General features: G+C 70.3%; 2 protein-coding genes across 2 annotated transcripts; one reads left to right on the top strand and one right to left on the bottom strand.

Moving 5' to 3' along the window:
* Nucleotides 1–1388: 1388 nt before the first annotated feature.
* CNGA4 (cyclic nucleotide gated channel subunit alpha 4) lies at nt 1389–7619 on the bottom strand. Its single transcript, XM_075742818.1, has 6 exons — nt 6650–7619; nt 5828–5843; nt 4395–4505; nt 4184–4290; nt 2572–3567; nt 1389–2491 (listed from the first exon to the last, which is right to left on the bottom strand). The coding sequence occupies exons 1-6, from the start codon at nt 7617–7619 to the stop codon at nt 1389–1391; spliced, it is 3303 nt and encodes a 1100-aa protein (XP_075598933.1).
* On the top strand, nt 6644–17202 carry FHIP1B (FHF complex subunit HOOK interacting protein 1B). Its single transcript, XM_075742727.1, has 13 exons — nt 6644–6754; nt 7125–7180; nt 11521–11806; nt 11902–12504; nt 13199–13357; nt 13427–13513; nt 13661–13828; nt 13925–14004; nt 14213–14382; nt 14476–15519; nt 15598–15776; nt 15862–16024; nt 16445–17202. Exons 3-13 carry the CDS (start codon nt 11669–11671, stop codon nt 16738–16740), a joined length of 3087 nt encoding a protein of 1028 aa, XP_075598842.1. The 5' UTR covers nt 6644–6754; nt 7125–7180; nt 11521–11668; the 3' UTR covers nt 16741–17202.
* Nucleotides 17203–20174: the final 2972 nt, after the last annotated feature.

The following is a 20174-nucleotide window of genomic DNA, read 5'->3' as shown; positions in this document are numbered from 1 at the left end:
GGGGAGCGGGGCTGTGGGGGGACGCGGCGGGGCGGGGGGATGCGGGGAACGGGGGCGGCGGGCGCGGGGAACACCGGCAGCGGGAGCGGGGCGGGGGGCGCTCGGACCGGGCTGCAGCTGGAGCCCCGGGCGGGGTCGGGGACTCGTGTGTGTGTGTGGCGGGGGGGGGGGGGGGTCGCACGGTGGTCGCCGGGGACGTCCGCGCGGCCGCGCCCTGGAGCGGTCACCGGGCGGCCGTCACCGTGGCGGCGGGGCCGGCGCCCACGGCTGCTCCCTGCGGGTGCTCCGGGGGACGATGCTGGGGCTGGGGGACACGAGCTGCCCCCCGACCACGGCCCCGGCCCGCTCCGGCCCGGCCGCCCCTGCCCGGTTGCCGCAGCCACTTCTCGGGGAGCCCCCGGCACCATGCGCCGCCCCCGCTCCAGCACAGCCCGGCGCCTGCCTCTGCCGACCCTCACCCTGCCCGAGTCCTGCCCTTCCCCTTCCCCTTCTCCTTCTCTGGCCTTTATCCCCACCCCATCTCCGTCCCCATCTCCATCCCCATCCCCATCCCATCCCCATCCCCATCCCATCCCCACTCCCATCCCATCCCATCCCCACCTCATCCCATCCCCATTCCCATCCCCATCCCCATCCCATCTCCATCCCCATCCCCATCCCCACCCCATCTCATCCCCATCCCATCCCCACCCCATCTCCATCCCCATCCCATCCCATCCCATCCCATCTCCATCCCCATCCCCATCCAATTCCATTCCATCCCATCCCCATCCCATCCAATCCCCATCCCCATCCCATCCCATCCCCATTCCCATCCCCATCCCATCCCCATTCCCATCCCATCCCATCCAATCCCCATCCCCATCCCATCCCCATCCCATCCCCATCCCATCTCCATCCCCATCCCATCCCAACCCCATCCCCATCCCATCCCATCTCCATCCCCATCCCATCCCATCCCATCCAATCCCCATCCCCATTCCATCCCATCCCATCCCCATCCCATCCTCATCCCATCCCCATCCCATCCCATCCCCATCCCCATCCCATCCCCATCTCTATCTCATCCCTATCCCCATCCCGGTCCCTACCCCTACCCCTGTCCTTCCCTGCCCCTTTCTTGTTTCTCTCCTGTCTCCTTCCCGATCCCGATTTCTGTCCCTGCCCCATCCCGGTCCCAATCCCGGTCCCATTCCCTGTCCCAGTCCTGGTCCCGATCCCTGCCCCATCCCTGTCCCTTCGTGGCTACAGTGCTGTCCCGCTTCATGAACAACTCATTGTTACTTAGCAACAGCTGTCAGTGTTACCTAGCAACGGTTGTCACGGTCACCCAGCAACGGTTGTCCTGGTCACCCAGCAGCTGTTGTCGTTGCTGTCACAGGTAACCCTCAGCGCCGGGGGACTGTCCCCCCCGCGGGCCCCCGGCCCCCGGCAGGACCCCGTGCCCTGGGGGGACCCTGCACTCCAGGGGGACCCTGTGTCCTGATGGGACCCTGTACTCTGGGGAGACCCTGCACCTTGCTGGCACCCTGCACCCCAGGGGCACCCTGCACCCTGATGGGACCCTGTACTCGGGGGGGACCCTGCACCCCGCTGGGACCCTGCACCCTGATGGGACCCTGTACTCGGGGGGGACCCTGCACCCCAGGGGCACCCTGCACCCTGATGGGACCCTGTACTCTGGGGGGACCCTGCACCTTGCTGGCACCTTGCACTCTGGGGGCACCCTGCACCCCGGGGGGACCCTGTGTCCTGATGGGACCCTGCGCCCTGGGGGGACCCTGCATCCTGGGGGGACCCTGCACCCCACTGGGACCCTGTGCCCTGATGGGACCCTGTGCCCTGGGGGGACCATACATCATGCTGGGACCCTGTGCTCTGGGGGGACCCTGCACTCCAGGGGGACCCTGTGTCCTCATGGGACCCTGCGTCCTGGGGGGACCCTGTGCTCTGGGGGGACTCTGCGCCTTGGTAGGACCCTGCACCCCACTGGGACCCTGCACCCTGGGAGGATCCTGCGCCCTGGGGGGACCCTGCATCATGCTGGGACCCTGTGCTCTGGGGGGACCCAGTCCCCCAGCAGGACCCTGTGCCCCAGCAGGACGCTGCAGCATGGCAGGACCCGGTCCCCCGGCAGACTGCCGCCGCCGGAGCCGGCACTCGAGGCGCTCGACGCGCAGCGCCAGCTTGAAGGCGCTGGACTCCAGCTGGGCCAGCAGCCGGGCCGCCCGGGTCTGCAGCCCCTCCAGGGCCATCTCTAGTGCCTGTGTCCGGCACTCGGCTTCCTCTGCCGCCGCCACCGCCGCCGCCTCGGCATGCACGTCCAGCTTGCCCATGCGCAGCAGGAGCTCACGGCCCTTGGCCTCCATCATGGCCCGGGCGCTGGGGAACTCGGCCAGCACCTCCGCCAGGTCCTCCTTGGAGAGGCAGAAGAGGTCCGAGTAGCCAATGCTCATGATGTTGGCCGTGCGCCGGTTCCCCGAGGTGTTCCCTGGGGAGGTGGGGGGCTGCGGTGAGGCCGGGAGTGCCGGGGGGCCGTGGTGGGGCGCGGCGGGGTGAGGGGGGGCTCACCTTTGATGTTGATGAGGCTGATCTCCCCGAAGTAGAGCCCCTCACCCAGGACGGCGAGCTGCGTGACGCCGTCCTCCGCCACCACGGCCAGCCGCCCCTCGCGGATGAAGTACATCTCGCGGCCCACGTCACCCCTGCGGCAGACGAACTCGCCTGGGCCGAAGACCTGGGGCTGCAGCCGCAGCACCAGCTGCTGCAGCACACCGCGCTCCCAGCTCTGGAAGAGGCTGACGCGGCGCAGGGCCGGGAGGTGGACGCTGGCCGCCACCTCGGCCCGCAGCCCCCGCGGAAGGTGCTGCAGCACTGCCCGCTCTGCCGGCAGCTTCCTCTGCGCCCGCAGGTGCTGGTGCCAGCGGGCCACCCGCCGTGCCAACCGCCCGCCCGCGCCCCGCGCCCGCAGGTAGCGCCGCACCGGCTCGGGGTCGGGGTAGAAGGCGGCGTCGGCCGCGTTCCTGTTGGAGATGACGGAGCTGATGCTGCCCGTGATGGTGGCGAAGCCCAGCACGGCCAGGAGGAAGCCGACGGTGACGAAGAGGAACTCCTCCTCGCGCTGGGGCTCCGGCGTGTCGCCCACGGTGGCGAGGATGAGGGTGGAGAAGTAGAAGCTGTGGAGGTACTGCCGCAGCGGGCGGGCGAAGCCGGGGCGGCTGGCATTGGGGCAGACCCAGGCGTCGGTGCCCAGCCCCAACCGGGACGAGAGGGCGAAGTAGAGGCAGCCGTGCCAGTGGATGGCGACGAAGACGTAGAGCATCAGCTTGGCGACGCGGAAGGCGTTGGGGTGGGCCGTGCGTGTCTCCCGGCGGTCGAAGGCCTCAAAGAGCCGCGGTGCCCGCAGGCAGCGGTTGGCACGCACCGCCGGCACCCCTGGGCCCAGGCGCAGGTAGAGCAGGTCGGTGGGCAGCACCGCAGCCACATCCCAGGGGAAGGACGCGGAGCGCAGGTAGCGCCGCCGGATCCGGCCACGGTCCCGCACCAGGATGCCGTCCTCCAGGAAGCCTGAGGGGCGGTGGGTCAGGACCTGGCTGGCTGCCTGGGGGGCACGCTGGCACGGAGGGGGTCTCCGGTGAGCGGGGGTCCCGAGGGAGGTATGGCGGGCCTGGGGTGGCTCAGGGAGGAGGTCAGTGGTGGAGGACTGAGTGGGTGGCAGGGATGAGGCACAGGGGGGTCCCTGGGCCTGGTTCCCCCAGCAGGGACCCCAGGACGGGCGTCGTGTGGGACGTTGCTGGGGGCTGGGGGTCCCCTGTGCTGCCCGCGGGGCCATGGGTGCCGGGACCCCAGAGCACCCCCCAGGCCACCCCCCCCCCGGTGAGGGCTGTGCCTGCTGGGTGTGCGTGTGTGCACCCGACGGTCTGACGTGTGGATGGATGCACACACACGCGTGTGTGCGTGTAGACACGGGCATGCACATGCGTGTGCGCATGATGCACGGCTGTCTGCGTGTAGCTGTGAGCGCACACGTATGCCTGTGCATGTGCATGCACACAAGCACGTCTGTGCACACAGGTTAGTGTGCGTTTGTGTGTGTAATCGTGGGCAGGCGGGGGGCCAGGATGTGGCTGGTGCGTGACAGGGCGTGCCGGGGGCAGGGGCACACCGGGGCGCGGGCACAGACCGGTGTGAAGGCGCACGGCGATGTCCAGCAGGTAGAGCGTGTCGCTGAGGTAGTCCAGGCTCAGCCACAGCACCACGTGCTGCTCCTGCAGGTCGGGGAAGCAGGACCTGGCAGCATCACCGGGCTGGGACGGTGCTGACGGGCACCAGAACGACCCGTGCCACCCCCCAGCCCCCTGGGGCCCACCCTCGCCCCGCGCCCGGCCGGGCACCTGCAGATGAGGATGATCCAGTTGTAGAGGACGGGCAGCGCCATGATGCTGATCCACCAGTAGTACCAGTCTCCGGAGGGGTCCAGGGTCCAGCCCCGGTGGGCGGCGGTGCTGCCGGGGGAGGCAGAGGGACCTCAGGGCTGCCCCATGCCCGGCCCCGGCCCCCACCAGCCCCACACCGTGCCCCTGCTGCCGGCGGCTCCTCGGCTCAGCCGGCCCCTTGCCGTGGCACAGGGTGCTCTGAGCCTGTGGCTCCCACGGGACCGAGGGGGGTCCCTGCCGCGTGCTCCCACCCCGGGCCCCACGGTGGGCAGCCGTGCCCTGCTCACCCCCAGGTGTGTCCGGCGCCAGGTTCGGTGGTGCCACGTGGCTGGGGCCAAACCCAGCGGCGGGACAGCAGGGATCTGAGGTTGTGCATCCTGCGCCGCAAGTGTGAGTGCTGGTGAGGGTCCTGCACCCGTCCCTGGGCACCCACTGGGTGCTGCAGCCCAGCCGCCGCACCGAGCGTGGTCCCTCGGCGGGACTCAGCTGCGTGGCTCTGCCAGCACCGGGCGCATCCTGGCAACGTGGGGCTCCCCGGGGTGCTCAGGGGCCCGCCGGGACGCCGGGGCTGCAGGCAGCCGCATTGCCAGCCACGCGGGGCACGCCGGGGCGGCAGAGCTGTCGCCTGGCTTTGCTGGGGGCTGTGGCAGACCGGAGGGGGACATGCCGCGGGGTGGTGCAGGCGCCCCTGGGCCGAGTTCGGGTGCAGATGGACAGAGTGGGATCCTGGCCACACTGCTGGTGGGTGGGGGCATGTGTGGCCCCCTGAAACAACCAGCGCCGGGGTCCGGGGTGCTCTGGGCAGGGCTGCAGGCTGCGGCTCTGGGGCTGTGCAGGGGTGTGTGGGGTGGCAGAGCCGGGGCGGCACGGAGCCCGGTGCAGGGTGTCCCTGGTGCGCTGCAGGTGGGCACAGCGGGGTCACAGTGCGCCGTGCGGCCTGGTTGCCCATGACCAGGACGGCGCCCGGTGCCTGGTGCGTTGCCCCGTGTCTGCTGCCGGGGCCGTGCCCAGTTCTCAGTACAGGGGCAGGGCCCCAGGGCGGCCGCGGTGCTGGTACCTGCTGCCCCTTGCCCGGGGCCAAGGGCAGGCTCCGGTGCCTGAAGGCCGGTGCCAGGCGGTGCCATCGGCAAGACACGGTGGCACTTCCCGGTTCGTGGTGCACAGTGCCGGAGCGGTGCCCGGTGCAGGGGTACCTGGGGCAGGGGGTGTCCTGTGCAGGGGGTGCCCGCTGCCTGGTGCGGGGGTTACCTGTTTTGGGGGTTACCCTGTGCAGGGGGTGCCTGGTGAGGGGGGTTACCTGGTGCTGGGGTTACCCTGTCCTGGGGTTACCCGGTGCAGGGTTACCCGGTGTGGGGGGGGTTACCCGGCGCTGTTACCCGGTGCAGGGTTACCTGGCGTGGGGGTTACCTGGTTCAGGGGTTACCCAGTGGGGGGGTTACCCGGTGCAGGGGTGACCCGGTGCAGGGTTACCCGGTGTGGGGGTTACCCGGTTCGGGGTTACCCGGTTCGGGGGGTACCCGGTGTGGGGGTTACCCGGTTCGGGGGGTACCCGGTTCAGGGGGTACCCGGTTCGGGGTTACCCGTTTCGGGGGTTACCCGGTGCAGGGTTACCCGGTTCAGGGGGTACCCGGTGTGGGGGTTACCCGGTTCGGGGGGTACCCGGTGCAGGGTTACCCGGTGCAGGGTTACCCGGTTCGGGGGGTAGCCGGTTTGGGGGTTACCCGGTTCGGGGGTTACCCGGTTCGGGGTTACCCGGTTCAGGGGGTACCCGGTGTGGGGGTTACCCGGTCGGGCGGTACCCGGTGCAGGGTTACCCGGTGCAGGGTTACCCGGTTCGGGGTTACCCGGTTCGGGGGGTACCCGGTGCAGGGTTACCCGGTGCAGGGTTACCCGGTTCGGGGGGTAGCCGGTTTGGGGGTTACCCGGTTCGGGGGTTACCCGGTGCAGGGTTACCCGGTTCGGGGGGTACCCGGTGTGGGGGTTACCCGGTTCGGGGTTACCCGGTTCGGGGGGTACCCGGTGTGGGGGTTACCCGGTTCGGGGGGTACCCGGCGCTGTTACCCGGTTCCCGCGCGCCCCCAGAGCCCCTCGTCCCGCCCGACCCCGCCGTAGCCCAGGCCCCGCCCCCTAGCCCCGCCCCGGGCGCGGCGCAGCCAATGAGCGCTCCGGAGCGCCCGGCCCCGCCGAGCCCCGGGGTGCTGGGCCCCGCCTACCGAGGCGGGCGGGGCGGGGCCGTGGGCGGGGCCTGCGCGGCCGGTGCGTCGGGCGGCGGCGGGAAGATGGCGGCGGGCGCGCGGGGCCCGCAGCGGGGGCGGCCGGTGAGCGGTGGGGCCGGGCGGGCGGGGGGGGGCCGCGGGGCCTGGCCGGGAAGGACCGGGGCCACCCGCCGCGGGGCCGGTCAGGGCTCGGCGGGGCTGCGCCGGGCTCGGCGGGCGCCCTTCTGCCGGCTGTAACGGGGCGCCCGGACCGCCGCCTGCCCTTGGCCGTGCGGGGCTGCGCGGGCCCCGGTGTCCCCTTGCGGGGGGTGCGGGCCGGGCCGCGTCCCGGGGGTTGCCCCGCTCCCGGGGGTACGTGGGTGCCGTGAGCCGGGGCGGGGAGCGGCCGTGCCGGGGCCTGGGCTGGGCCGCGCTGCCGGGGGGTGGCCGGGGGGTGGCCGGGCCCGGTCCGACGGCTGCTCTCCCTCCGCAGGTGCGGCGCTGATGGGACCGGGACCGGGACCGGACCCGCCACGACCTTGACCGCAGGTAGGCGGCTGTGCCCCGGGCAGGGCGGGTAGCGCCCGCGGCCCTTGGTGCCGGGGTGAGCGCTGGGGGGGCCCGGGCCCGGCCGGGGGGTCTGGCAGCTCCGGGCACCGGGGGTGCGGTGTCCGCCGGGCACCGGGGACGTGCCGGCCCAGTGGGCGTCTGTGCCGGGGTGGCTGCGGGGCCGGTGGTGGCTGGACGGGCTCCCCGGTGCTGACCCCATGGGAGTGCCCGGCTCTCGGCTCCTGGTCGCTGCCATTGCCCCTGTGCCGGGACGGGAGGTTTTGGTGGGATGGTGCCGGCCGGCAGCGAGTCTGGCCTGGCAGCGGGTGTAGGCAGCTGGCTGCGGGGCCTTGGCCTCGCCGGGAGCAGCGTCAGGGCGCTCGGCTCGGGCTCTGGTGCGTGGGTTGGGGGCCGAGGTGGGCGGCCATGCTCCCGGCATCGCTGCCCCTGCCGCGGCGGCACACCGGCTGCCTCCCTGCATTCCCGGCCACCAGACATGAGCTGCCTGTGAGCAGGACCTGCCCGCTCCCCACAGGAGCGTGCTCTCCTGCAGCCGGGACGCCTCACCGCAGACTGGCCCGGGAGGCTGCTGCCAGGCAAAGGACGGGCTCCTGGCGCGCGGGCAGGCTCAGCGGCACCCTGCCCTACCCTGGTGGGTCTTGGCTGGTGGCTGGGTCTGCTCTGCGTGTGTGGGAAGCTGAGGCCGGGGTGAGGAGGCTCCCTCCTGCTCCAGGTGCCAGGATGGAGCTGGCGAGTCCTGGCTCTCGGGGCTGTGGCGTGGCAGACAGGTCCCTGGCCAGCCCAGCCATGGGGCTGCCCGCCCTCGTCCCCGCTGCGTGGCTGCGGCGCGTGCCACTGGGCTTCGCCTTCCGATCCCCACCCTGGTGATTGCTTCCATCTGCTCCGGCTTGTCCCCTGACCTGCTCTGCCAGACCCTGTGAGGGGCTTGTGCGGTGACACCGCACCAGGCAGCCTGGCGTGGGGCCTGAGCCGCGGTGCCGGTGTGCTGGGTGCTGCCCCCGCCCGAGGCTGGTCTGCCGGGGGCTCGTCCCAGCTCCCTGGCCTTCAGCGAGGTCTAACTTTAGTAACCGCAGTCACACCTCATCCATGCTGGAATGGGATGCCAGTTGTGCCGTGGTATAAATACACCTGGCTGCTGCCTGAACCGCAGGAGGGGTGTACACCTGCTGCCAGCACTGCCGTGCTCGGCTGCCCGGGAGCTTCGTCCCTCTCGTTAACGTGCTTTGAGAAAGTGCCGGGACCCTGCCCTGCCCGTGTTGGCTTCCGGCTGTCCCTGCTCCGGCCCTGCCACAGTCAACTTCCCTCTTTCTGTCTCTTGCGGTTTGGGTTTTCTTTAATGGCCGCTTTCATTTCCCTGCTGCCGTGGGAGCCCTGCTGTCCCCTCTGCCGTGGGGCCATGTCCCAGGGGAGCCCACCTTCTCCGTGTCGTGTGCCTCGTACCGGCTGCTTGCTGGCCCTTGCCACGCCCTGGTGTACGTGTGCTGCCGGCGGGGCCGCGGTGACTCGCCGTGCTGTGGGGCTGCTCCCAGCCACGTCCCCTGCGCCAGGCTGCCATCCCCGGGGAGAGCTGTGCGCCTGCCCCCCTGCCCGGCACGCTCCGGTATGCCTGCTGCGCTCGGCATGCGTGGCACCCGGCCCCGCTCCGGCTGTCCCCGCGGCGCGTGCTGCCCGGCTGCCTGGGGAGGTTATTTCTGGCAGGGCCGGGCAGCTGGGGCTGTCGGCGTGGGGGCTGCTGGCGCCAGCTCAGCTCTGTCGTGCTTCCCAGCGCTGCTGAAGGGGTTGGCGGGGGCCGCACGGTGCGGGGGCTCTGGGACAGGCTCTGTGGGGCCGCAGCGGCTTCTCCCGGGGCAGCCCCCGCCCCAGGCTCCCCAGGGACCCGGCAGCGGTGGGAGCGGGCAGCTCCCAGGGCAGCATGGCGCTCTGTGCCCGTCCCCATGCCGTGGTGGGCCCCAGTGGTGCTGGGGTGTGGGGCCCTATAAATGTCCCCACCAGCTCCTGGGCGCTGGCGTGGTGCTGCACCGTCCGTGGGTGCACCGTCGGCGTCGCTTCATGCCGCACTGTCCATCAGCCCTTGTGCCGGGCGAGCTCACGTTTGTGACACGGAGGATTTCACTTTGAGGAGCCGCTGCCACCTCCCACTGTGCTCCTGCCTGGGGGTCCTGCCTGTGCCCCCCGGCCCTGGGGCTATGCCCTGAAAGCGGCCGATGCCTCCCCGAAGGGTTTTGGCTCCATGTGCTGGCCGCTCGGCCTCCCCTGTGCCCCGACTGCTGGTGCTGTGCTCGGCCTACTGCGTGGGGCCTGGAATGGGTCAGCACCCCAGCCCAGCTGGGGGGTCAGCCCTGACCGGCTCGCACGTCCCACCACAGGCTCTGGTTTTGATGGCAGCCCGCCGTCCGGCCTCGCCGCTGTCCTGGTTTCCTTGTGCAGGATGGGGAGTGCGTGCTGTGTCTGGTGTGTGCCGTGTCCGGCGTGGGACAGAGCTGGGTGGGCTGGAGCTGCGTGGGACGGAGCCAGGGTGCGGGCAGGGCTGGGGAGCAGACCCTGGGCTGGGCTGGGTGGGCCGGGGAGGTGCTGGCATTGGTGCTGGTGTGTGGAGCCCTGTCCCCGGCACAGGACCGCTGGTGGGTCTGGGTGGGGATGGGGGAAACCCACCTCTGAGGGACAGGGACAGCCTGTGCCGCTGGCCTCGCGGGTATCTGTTGGGCACCGTCACAGTGGCGATAGCCGTGGCAGGGCCGAGATGCTGCAGTTGGGGGGAAGGCACCAAGCGGGACCTGTGCTCAGTGCGGTCCAAAGGGTCCACGGGTGTCCCCCCTACCCAGGCAGTGGCTCCGGGGACGCCTCCTTCCCCTCCCTCCCTCTGCGTGGCTGCTGTTGCACAAGGCCCTGCTGCAGTTGTTGGGGGGCTGAGCCCCCCGGGTTGGCTGCTGCCAGGCCCTCGGTCCCGCCGGCTGTTCGCTGTGGGTCCAGTGGCTGTCCCGGCTGGCTGCCGGGTGCTCCCCGCACTCCCAGGCTGGGTGCTGCGGGCTGGGCTGGCTGCCGGGTTCAAAGTGCGGAGCTGGGCGTGGAGGCAGTGCCGGCAGCCAGAGCCTTCCCGGCCTGTGCCGCCCCGGCACGCTCGCCCTTCCTCTTCCTCGGCGCAGCTCCCGGCAGCCTGACGCTCCGGCACGTCTTCCTCCTGCCGGGCCTGGGGTCAGCCCTCGGCAGTGCCTCGGCAGCCAGCCCCTTCTGTGGCGAGCATCCTTTTGGGGCTGACACGGGGTTGGCAGCACCTTGTGGGGCAAAGCTGCCGGGATCGGTGCTGCCACTGGCTCCTGCGTGCCGCCGTGGCGCTGGGCCCTGCTCACCGAGGTAGGTGACGCGGCTGCTCTGCCCCATGCCGCTGCCCTGTGGGGAGGGACCCGGGGAGCTGTGCCGGGTGCGGGGCTGCGGGACAACATTGGTGCCAACTTTGCTTCCGCGTGCTCCCTCTTGGCTCTGGGGCCCGGGGCCAGCACCGTCCTGGCTGCGTGCCGTGCCGGCTGTGTGCTATGCCAAGGCTGCTCAGCCCTCGAGCGCTTCCCTGGCACCTCCCTGCCTGGCTCGCTCCTCCTGTGGTGCCCTGCCCTGCCATGCCTGTGGCTGAGCTGGCAGCGCTCGGCGGGGTGATCACTGCCCATCCCTGCGAGGGATCGCCCTGTGCTGCTCCCCTGCCGTGAGCTCTGCCCGCCTGTCCCGCGGCACAGTGCCGGCTCCTCACCCTCTTCCTGGGCTCTGGCTCTGGGATGGCGCAGCAGCCCCACGGCACTGCCCTCCCAGCTGCCCAAGCACCGCAAGGCGACGCTTCTCCAGGGCACTGGCTGCCCTCGGCCGGGATCCGTCCCCCACTGCCGTGCTGGCAGGGCTGCGGCTGCGCCGGCCCGTCCAAGACAAACACGGGGGTGCGGGCAGCATGGCTGCCTGCTGAGTCCCTGTCCTGGAGCAGCTTCCCCGGCCGGCGCCTCTGGGTGCCAGGTCCCCCGTGGAGGGGGGGGGTTGGTGGCGGAGGGCGATGCAGGCAAACAGGCAGCTGCCCCCGGGCAAGGCAGGGCAGGGAGCTCAGGTGCAGGCAGGACAGGGCTGGTGCATTCACCAGCCATATTGCCGTGGGGCAGGATCAGTACGGGGGGTCTTGGGCTGGGGACATGACCAAAATGATCCCGTGCATCCCAGGATACGCTGCTGGGCCACCTGCCCTCTGTCCCTCTTGCTCCCCGTCCCCTGGGCATGGGGTCAAGTGCCACGGCAGCACCGGGTGCCCCGGGGACCGTGGGGGCTCTCAGCCGTCGCTCTCCCCACAGCGCAGCCCGGGGCAGCAGCAGCATGGAGAGAGAGGCCCCCCATCCCGCCCGCTCCCCTGTGCCCCCGCGGCGCCGCCAAGCAGCAGTTGGATCTGGCCCGGCCCGCGGGGTGCCCTGTTGCTGCCCGTGACCGTCCGCTGCCGTGCCGATGGAGAGGATGAGCTGGCTGAGCAAGCTGAACCCGCGGGCGGCCGGGCAGCGTGCCCCCCGCAGCGCCAGCCTGCAGAGCCCCGTCACGGCTGACCCCGAGACCTGCCTCATGGTCTTCAAGAACCACTGGTCCCAGGTGAGCGGGGAGGGGCCGGGGCGTGGGGACGGCAGCGGGGATCCCCCCTCCTGCCCGGCACTCAGCACCGCTGCCGCCGTGTTCCCCCCTGCCAGGTCCTGCGCATCCTAGAGCGGCGCGGCTGCAAACCGGCCCCCGATGACCTCAGCGCTGTGCGCAACAACACCTACCAGATGCTGAACCTGCTGGCGGAGGACCGGCCGCGGGGGGAGGCGTCCCGGGGGCCTATCCTGGAGTTCGTGGCCTCAGAGAACTTGCTGGAGCGGCTGCTGTGCTGGCACCTGCAGGGAGACTTCACCGAGGAGCGCAAGGTGGAGCAGCTGAAGCTCTACGAGATGCTCATCAGCCAGGCCCGGCAGCCCCTGCTGCGGCACAAGCCGGTGCTCACACCGCTGCTGCGGCTGCTCAGCCTCTGCGCCGAGCCCACCTCCGCCCCGCTGGAGAACAGCCTCGTCCTGCTGCTCAACCAGCTCTGCGTCTCCGTGGCCAAGGAGCCCTCCATTCTGGAGCTCTTCTTCCACAGCCACACGGACCAGGGCCCCGCCAACCTCATCATCTTCTCCCTCCTCATCCCCTTCATCCACCATGAGGGCGTCCTGGGGCAGCAGGCCAGGGATGCACTGCTGCTCATCATGGCCATGTCTGCCAGCAACCATGCCGTGGCCAAGTCCATCACCGACAACTCCTACTTCTGCCCGGTACGGCTGGGGGCTGCCGGGCTGCCGCGGCACAATGTCCCCCTCCCCGCAACGGTGCTGGGACCCGGCTGGTCTCCCCCAGGAACTCCGGTGCCGGGTTGGCCTCGGCTGCTGGAGCCTGGGCCTGGAGCAGGGAGGGCTGGAGATGGAGGGCTTGGCGGCAGGCTGGGGACGAGGGGACGGCGGGGGACGTAGGGCCCGGCAAAGCTTCCCTGCTTTGAACTGGGGTGGAGCCGTGCAGGTTTCCCGTGGGGCTGGTGTTTGGAGGAGGATGGCTGGGTCGAGCGGCTGGAGACCCTGAGACTCTGGCAGCTGGCAGGCAGGAGCGGTGCAGGCAGGAGCAGTGCAGGCAGGGCTGGTGGCAGGGGACCTGGGCAGGCAGGTGCAGTGCAGGCGGGAGTGTTGCAGGCAGGGCTCGTGCCAGGGCTCCGTGGCACGTGCCGGGGCAGCACTGCAGCCATCTGCACCAGCTTTGCTCCTGCTACCTGCCCTGCCCTGCCCTGCCCTGCCCTGCCCTGCCGCTGCTCTCCTCCCGGCCTGGCAGAGCGCAGCTCCTTCCTGTCTGCACGCCGGCTGGGTGTCACCGGATGGGTGGGCTCGGCTGAGCGCGGCACCGCAGCAGCTGTCCTTGTATAGGCTGCCCTGTGCCACAGCTTCGTGGCGGGGGGAGCTGAGTGCTGGCCGTCCCCCCCAGGTCCTGGCCACGGGCCTGAGCGCCCTGTACTCCTCCCTGCCCCGCAAGATCGAGGTGCGGGGAGACGACTGGCACTTCCTGCGCCGCGAGGACTGGATCGGTGTCTCCTCCCTCGTCCTCTTCATGAACTCGCTGGAGTTCTGCAACGCCGTCATCCAGGTAGGGCTGGGGGGCCGCCAGCGCTGGGCAGGGCTGGGCACGGCCCTGACACCCCCCCTTGCTCCGCAGGTTGCCCACCCCCTGGTGCAGAAGCAGCTGGTGGACTACGTCCACAACGGGTTCCTCGTGCCCGTCATGGGGCCGGCGCTGCACAAGGTGAGGGCCCTGCCTGCAACGGGTGTGCTGCTGCTGGGGTGGGAGGTTTCCTGCCTGTACCTCTGCCTGCGTGGGTGGGCAGGGGTCCCCACCGGGGGTGAGGGTCCCGCGTGGCCCAGCCCCGCACCCAGCTGCTGCCACCCGCAGACCTCCATCGAGGAGATGATTGCCAGCACAGCCTACCTGGACCTGTTCCTGCGCAGCGTCAGCGAAACAGCCCTGCTGAAAACCTTCCTGCGCTTCGTCCTGCTGCACCGCCACGACAACAGCACCATCCTCGACACCCTCGTGGGCCGCATCAACAGCAACTCCCGGGTGAGAGGCGCTGAGCCCCCCACAGGCCCCTGAGCTGCGGCCCGGCCGTGGTGCCCCCTCCCCGCTGCAGCTCCCTCACCCCTGCCCTGTGCGCAGCTCTGCATGGTGTCCCTGAGCCTCTTCCGGACGCTGCTCAGCCTCAACTGCGAGGACGTGATGCTGCAGCTGGTGCTCAGGTAACCTGCCCCGTGCCGCCGGTGCCGGGGGGCCGACCTGCTGCTGCTCCGTGCCCGGGGAGGCTCCTTTGGGACGTGGCCCAGGGTGTCGCCCCTGGCTGTGTCGGTGGGGCAGCTGCAGGGTCCAGCGGGACGCCCTGTCCCCAGCCACCTCCTGTTCCCCTGTATGTGTCCCCCTGCCCGGCGTGCAGCCCCGTGCTCCCCCCAGGTACCTGCTGCCCTGCAGCCATGTCATGCTGAGCCAGAAGCGGGCGGTCCGGGACCTGGACATCTACGGGAAGACGGCCGCCAAGTTCCTCTCCCTCATCCCACGGTGCTGCCGTCCCGAAAGCCTGCCGCCGCCTGACCGGGAGGAGGAACATGCCACCTGGTCCAAGGGTACGGTACCAGCGTCCCCCCAGATCCCTGGCTGTGCCACCTGGCTGCTGCCCCCAGCTCCACGCTGAGCCCCCTCCGTGCCATCGCCCGCAGGCCACGGAAGCCCCAACGTGGATGCCTCCTCGGTGGTGACGGTGCCAAAGCCCTCCACGCCATCCCGGCTCTCCTTCTTCATGCGGCAGCAGAGCGTGGCCCCTGAGGCGGCCAGCCCCGTGCCGCGCTCCCCCGGCACGCCGTCCGGCAGCCCCTGCCACCGGGCCGGCAGGTGGGAGGAGGTGTCGGAGCTGGACAGGAACTACCTGGAGTACCTGCGGGATGCGCGTCACAGCATCGACCGCTGCGCCTGGGCCTGCCGCGTCTGGTCGGCACCCTACGACGGCGAGGAGCCCAGCGCCGGCAGCGCTGCTCCCCTGCCCGAAGGCGGGCCCCCCATCAGCCCCGAATGCCTCGGCGCCCCACGCCCCCCGGGGCCCCCCACCCCGCGGACTAAAAAGCGGGGTCTGCCGGAGGAGGGGGCAAGGGAGGGGCAGGGGGGGCCCCCCGGCAGTGCCGGTGGTGGCGAGCCTCACGGTGGGGGGCCCGGCCCTGAGACCCGGGACTCGGGGACCCTGGTGAACGGGGCACACGGGCCGGTGGAGCCGGGCCGGCCCGAGGGGGACGTGGCAGTGAAGAAGGTACGCCGGAGCCCCCAGGGCGAGGGCGATGGCACAGGGCACTCCCCTGAGCGGGAACACCGGCCGGTCCTGGCGCAGAACGGGGCCCCGGCCCCCCGGCCACAGCCCCCGGGCTGGGAGCCGCTGCCCTCGGTGGACTCGCTGATCGAGGAGCTGCTGGCCCGGGCGCCGGCCGAGCCTAACGGCACCGGCGTCACCATTGAGGCCTTCACCGAGGAGCTGCGGGAGATCGAGGCCGAGATAAAGAACGGTAGTGGCGGTGGGGCCCTGCCCGCCCCCCCAGACCCCTCTGAGCCGCCCCTGTCCCGCGAGGAGGAGGAGGAGGAGGCCTTCGCCAGCTTCGCCGCCTTGTCCGAGGGGGACGCCACAGGGCGGGCGCTGCCGCGGCCGCCGGACCCTCTGGCCCAGCTGGTGGCCAGCCCGCCGCGGGCGGTGGGGCCGCCCCCCAGCCAGCCCTTCACAGGTGGGGGGCCGGTGCCGGTGCAGGGGGGTCCTGCTGCCTGCGGCCCTGCCTGATGTGCCCCCCCCCCCCGCCCCGCAGGCCCCTTCGTCTCGGTGCTGTTCGGGAAGCTGGAGAACATGCTGCACAACTCGCTCTACGTCAACTTCCTGCTGACGGGGCTGGTGGCCCAGCTGGCCTGCTACCCCCAGCCCCTGCTGCGCTCCTTCCTCCTCAACACCAACATGGTCTTCCAGCCCAGCGTGAAGTCCCTGCTGCAGGTACGTCCTGGCTGGCGGGGGTCGCCTGGGACCCCCCCCGGGTTCTGCCTGGGACTGGCCAACACGGCGTTCCCTGGCCACGCAGGTCCTCGGCTCGGTGAAGAACAAGATCGAAAGCTTCGCCGCCAGCCAGGAGGATTTCCCGGCTCTGCTCTTCAAAGCCAAGAAGTACCTGATTGCCCGGGGGAAGCTGGACTGGTCAGATGCGCCGAGCGCGGTGCCCTCCCTGCGCCGCACCGAGACCCTCGGTGAGGGTGGGTGGGCAGCGCGGGCACCGTGTGGGAGTGGGGGGTGGCATGGCATTGCACGGGGGGTGGGGGCTGCAGTGTCGCGCTGCACGAAGGACTAGGTCTTGTGCAGAGGGCTGGGGGCTGCGTGTGGCATTGCATAGGGGCTTTGGGGTGGGCTCCATATTGCATTTTGTGGAGGGCTGGGGGCTGCACCCTGCATTGCAGGGCAGGCTGGGGGGGGGGCCAGGGAGGGCTGGGAGCTGCATGTTGCATTGCACAGGGGGCTGGGGGCCGTGCGGAGGGTCGGGGGCTGCACGTTGCGTTGCACAGGGGGCCGAGGGTGGTACGGAGGGCTGGGGGCTGCCCCCGCCTTGCCCAGGGCCTCTCCCCGGGTGCTGGGGCCAGGCCGTCGGCGCGGGCCTGACGCGTTGCCCACAGTGAAGAGCCGGAAGCCGTCCATCGGGGAGCTGATCCTGCGGCACACCAACAGCCCGACGCGGGCGCGCCAGGCGGCACAGCTCGCCTTCCAGCATGTGCGGGACGGGCAGGTGCTGCAGGCCCTGGCCGGGGCCTCCCTGTTCCGCGGCTCGGCCGAGCGGCAGAGCGAGGCACTGCGCGTCAAGAACGCCGTCTACTGCGCCGTCATCTTCAGCGAGTTCCTGAAGGAGCTGGCGGCCATCGCCCAGGCACATGCCGTCACTTCCCCCTTCCTGACTGAGCCCCCCGAGGAGTGACCCCCCACCCCGGCCGGCGCCTTTTTAACCACCCCCAGGACACGGACCTTTTTAATTTATTGGGGACGAATGTTGGGCTGAGACCTTGCTGCAATATGTACAGGAGCGACCGATCGGCAGCTCGCTGCCCCCGTGGCTCAGGGGGGCGGCAGGGCAGGACCCTGGGTGGCCCCGGGCGGGGGCGCGGGGCGGGCTGGCTCTGCCCCCCTTTGCCCCCTGCCACGGGGCCCCGGCCTGGCCCTGGGGTGCGGGGGGTCCCTGGCGCTGCGGGGGGTCCCGGCCCCGCCGTCGGCCATCGCCCACCCGGCCCCTCTCTATGCAACACCCAACACCCGCCGCCCACCCAGCCCCCCGGGGGTGTGGGGTGGGGGCCAGGGTGCAGTGGGGCCGGGGCAGTGCATGAGGGGGGCTGCGTGTGTCTGTGCTGTGTAAAAGCCCTTCTGTAATAAAGGGTCTGGTCGAGGGCATCGCCTGTGCCCCTGCCTGCACCTCTGCTGGGCTGGACACCGGGGTCCCCTCCCCACAGCCGGGTCCCTGGTGCGCAGATGGCAGCACCCAGCTGCGGCACCCGGTCGGGCTGTGTTGGGGCGCTCGGTGCTGCGTGGTGCCGGTGTCGGGCACCCAGCCTGGAGACCGGGAGTGGGTCACCCAGGGGGGCTGGAGGTCCCTGGGTGGGGGCAGCTGGGTCCCCACAGCGCAGGGGCCTGGCTCTGTCCCCACCATCCCCACCAGCTGCCCCCAGGCACGCTACTGGCCTGGGATACATCCTGTGTTGGGGTGCTGTGCTCCCCCCACCATGGCACCCCATGTTGGCCCTCCTGGCCCCCTCTTCTGCCATGGAGGGCTTCTGCCTGGGGTCACCTGTGGCCCCCTCCGCCAGCACCCTGACCCCCAGCACCCCTGCCTTTACGGGGGAGCGGTGAGTTGTGTCCTGGTGGAAACGGGAGGTAGGGGGAATGTTTCCAGCTCCGAGGGGTCAGTGCGGGGGCTTCTCCTTGAGAAGTCCCCGTGCCACAAGCCTTGCGAGGCTTTCTGTCCTCACCAGCAAGGTGAAAATATTGAAAGAAAGTGAAGAATAAACGTGTCTGGGGAGTGGCCAGGTGGGAGGGAGGTGGTGCAGCGGGTGCTGTGGGGACCCCGGGTGATTATTTTTATTAGCAAAGGGCTGGAGCAGAGGGGGGTGGTCAGACTTGCAGGCAACGCAGAGTTGGGGTGTTAGGAACCAGGATCAGAATGCAGATTGGTTCAAAATCAAAATGATTTGGAGAAAGAAAGGATAAAGTTTGGCTGGGGCAAGAGCTGTGCTCTTGGTTAGAACATCAGCGCTTCGGTCGGTGACCCCAGGATACATGTACCCCTCAGCCCCTGGAAGGGCAAGGAGGTGCCGAGATGAGCAGAGTGGAAAATGAGGATGGAGACGGAGCGTCTGCGATGCCCCCCCGGGCCAGATGGGCCCCTTCAAAGGAAGCCTGCTAAGGGAGCGGAAAGCGGCGTTCCCCCAAGCAGGCTGGGCACATGCCTGGGGACGGCACCCGGTTTGACGTGGGCTTCACGTAGGAGGGCTTCACGCCGGGTCCTCACGCAGGGGAGCAGGAGCCGTGCTGGGCACGGGGGACGTGCAGGAGGTGCAGGTGGGGAAAGCACCTCCCGGCCCGGGGAAGGGGCTCGTCCCTCCAGCTTGCTGCGGGAGCTGCTGCGCCGTGCCGATGCCGCCACGGGGAGCGGGCGCCGGTGCTGGGGGCTCCAGTGTCCCGGGGGAGCGACGGTCAGGAACCTGCAGCTGGTAGCTGGAGGCTGGCAATCAGTTTTGGGAATGAGGCATCCATTTGTGAACTGTGAGGATAATTAATTAATCCCTGAAATGCTCCCCACAGTGAGCTGTGGATGAAGCCGCTTGAACTGCCTTCAGAAACACTTGTTTTCTGAAGTGGCAAAGTTTTGGGGAGAGGCACCGGCGAGGCGGGGTATTGCTCCCCGACCAGCACCGGGGGTTTTGGGAGGCCGGGCCCTGAGCTTCAGCCTGATGGTTTGGCTTTGCAGGCGGCCGGAATTCCCGCAGCCCCCACGGCTGCCCCTCGGCCAAGAGCCCCGGGAGAGGCTGGGCAGGGGGGTGAGGGGCAGCTCCCACAGCCCCCGCCCCAGCCAGCAGCTCCTCACCCTCTGTGGCCCCTGCTCTGCTCCGGGGGGCACCGGGAGCCGTGCCCCCGCACGCTTCGGCGCAGGCACCGTCCGGGGCTGCCGAGTGGCTCTGCCGACAGCAGGAGGGCTTCATTCTGGGGAAGGGGAGCTGTGCTGAGCCGTGGGGGCACACGCGGCTCCCGGTGCGGCGTCGGGGGTCGGCATGGGCAGGAGTGATGATGACGTTTGGGAGCAGCGGGGTGGGGAGGCGTGGGGCAGAGCTGAGATGGAACCGGCTTTTCTCAGCGTCCGTAACACGTGGAAACTCGCTGAGGACAAGCCCTACCAAACAAGCCGCGAGGCATTGTAGAGGCCAAAGAGATGGGGACTGTCCTGCGGCAGGAACAGACGTCCTTGAGGACTGAGGTGGCAGAAACGGGATGAAGTTCAATAGCACAAAATGCAAATTACTGCAGTCAGGGCTGAGGACGAGAGCTGCTGCCGGGGAGCCGGTGATTAATGAGCGTGGAGCAAGGGCGAGCCCCAGGCGTCCTCCCCAAAAACCATGCTCCCATGGTGTAGACGTGGTGTCAGGGACATGGTTTGGTGGTGGCCTTGGCAGTGCTGGGTTAACGGTTGGACTGGATGATCTTAAAGATCTTTTCCAATCAAAATGATTCCGTGATTCCATGATTCTGTGATTCTATCGATGATTTGCCACAGCTGAGATGCAGTAGCCAAAAATTGCACCTGCCGCAGGGTTGGCTGGGGAGCGGCTGGTCCCTTGGGGTGGGTAGCCGAGGCAGCACATGGCAGGGCATGGCCGGGCACCCTGGGGTGCTGCTGAGCCCGAGAGCCCAAGTGCAGCCCCGCAGCCACTCCTGGCCCCGACCACCTGGGGACCCATTACTGAGCCCCGTCCGAGGCAAAGGGGCTCGGCTGCAGCCACTGCCTGCACAGGCGCCGTGTTTACAGGCAGCTGTTGCTCCCCTGAGGCTGCTGGCCCATCCCTTGGCCCGGGACCCCCGTGGGGGTGAGTAACGGGTGTCCCCTGCCTGCCGCCGCGGACGCAGATCCAGCTGAACCAGGATGGAGCCACCACGGAGATCGGCCGTCCCGCGCGGGGTCTGGGGCAGGACGCCGGGTCGTGGCAGCACGACGTGTCCCCAGAACAGCCCCCAGCACTTTCCCCACACCCTGGTCCTGGGAGCCCAGGGGAGCATCTGCGTCCCTGCCCCAGCTGGGGGGTGGGGGGTGGCAGACAGCACGGTTTGGGGTTGAGATGTGAAGGGCTGGAGGTTTGGGCAGGGGGTTTT

Source organism: Balearica regulorum, chromosome 1 (genome assembly GCF_011004875.1).
Source record: "Balearica regulorum gibbericeps isolate bBalReg1 chromosome 1, bBalReg1.pri, whole genome shotgun sequence".
NCBI lineage: Eukaryota > Metazoa > Chordata > Aves > Gruiformes > Gruidae > Balearica > Balearica regulorum.
This window is presented reverse-complemented; position numbering and strand designations above follow the sequence as displayed.

What these genes read in the sequence shown, in the direction of transcription:
- FHIP1B (XM_075742727.1), top strand. Translation starts at nt 11,669, where the DNA reads ATGGAGAGGATGAGCTGGCTGAGCAAGCTGAACCCGCGGGCGGCCGGG. An exon ending in GCATCAACAGCAACTCCCGG is followed by an intron (nt 13,829 to 13,924) that starts GTGAGAGGCGCT and finishes CCCTGTGCGCAG; the next exon opens with CTCTGCATGGTGTCCCTGAG. An exon ending in ATGCTGCAGCTGGTGCTCAG is followed by an intron (nt 14,005 to 14,212) that starts GTAACCTGCCCC and finishes TGCTCCCCCCAG; the next exon opens with GTACCTGCTGCCCTGCAGCC.
- CNGA4 (XM_075742818.1), bottom strand. Translation starts at nt 7,619, where the DNA reads ATGCCGGGAGCATGGCCGCCCACCTCGGCCCCCAACCCACGCACCAGA. An exon ending in TGGATCATCCTCATCTGCAG is followed by an intron (nt 4,291 to 4,394) that starts GTGCCCGGCCGG and finishes TGATGCTGCCAG; the next exon opens with GTCCTGCTTCCCCGACCTGC. An exon ending in CGCCGTGCGCCTTCACACCG is followed by an intron (nt 3,568 to 4,183) that starts GTCTGTGCCCGC and finishes ACCGCCCCTCAG; the next exon opens with GCTTCCTGGAGGACGGCATC.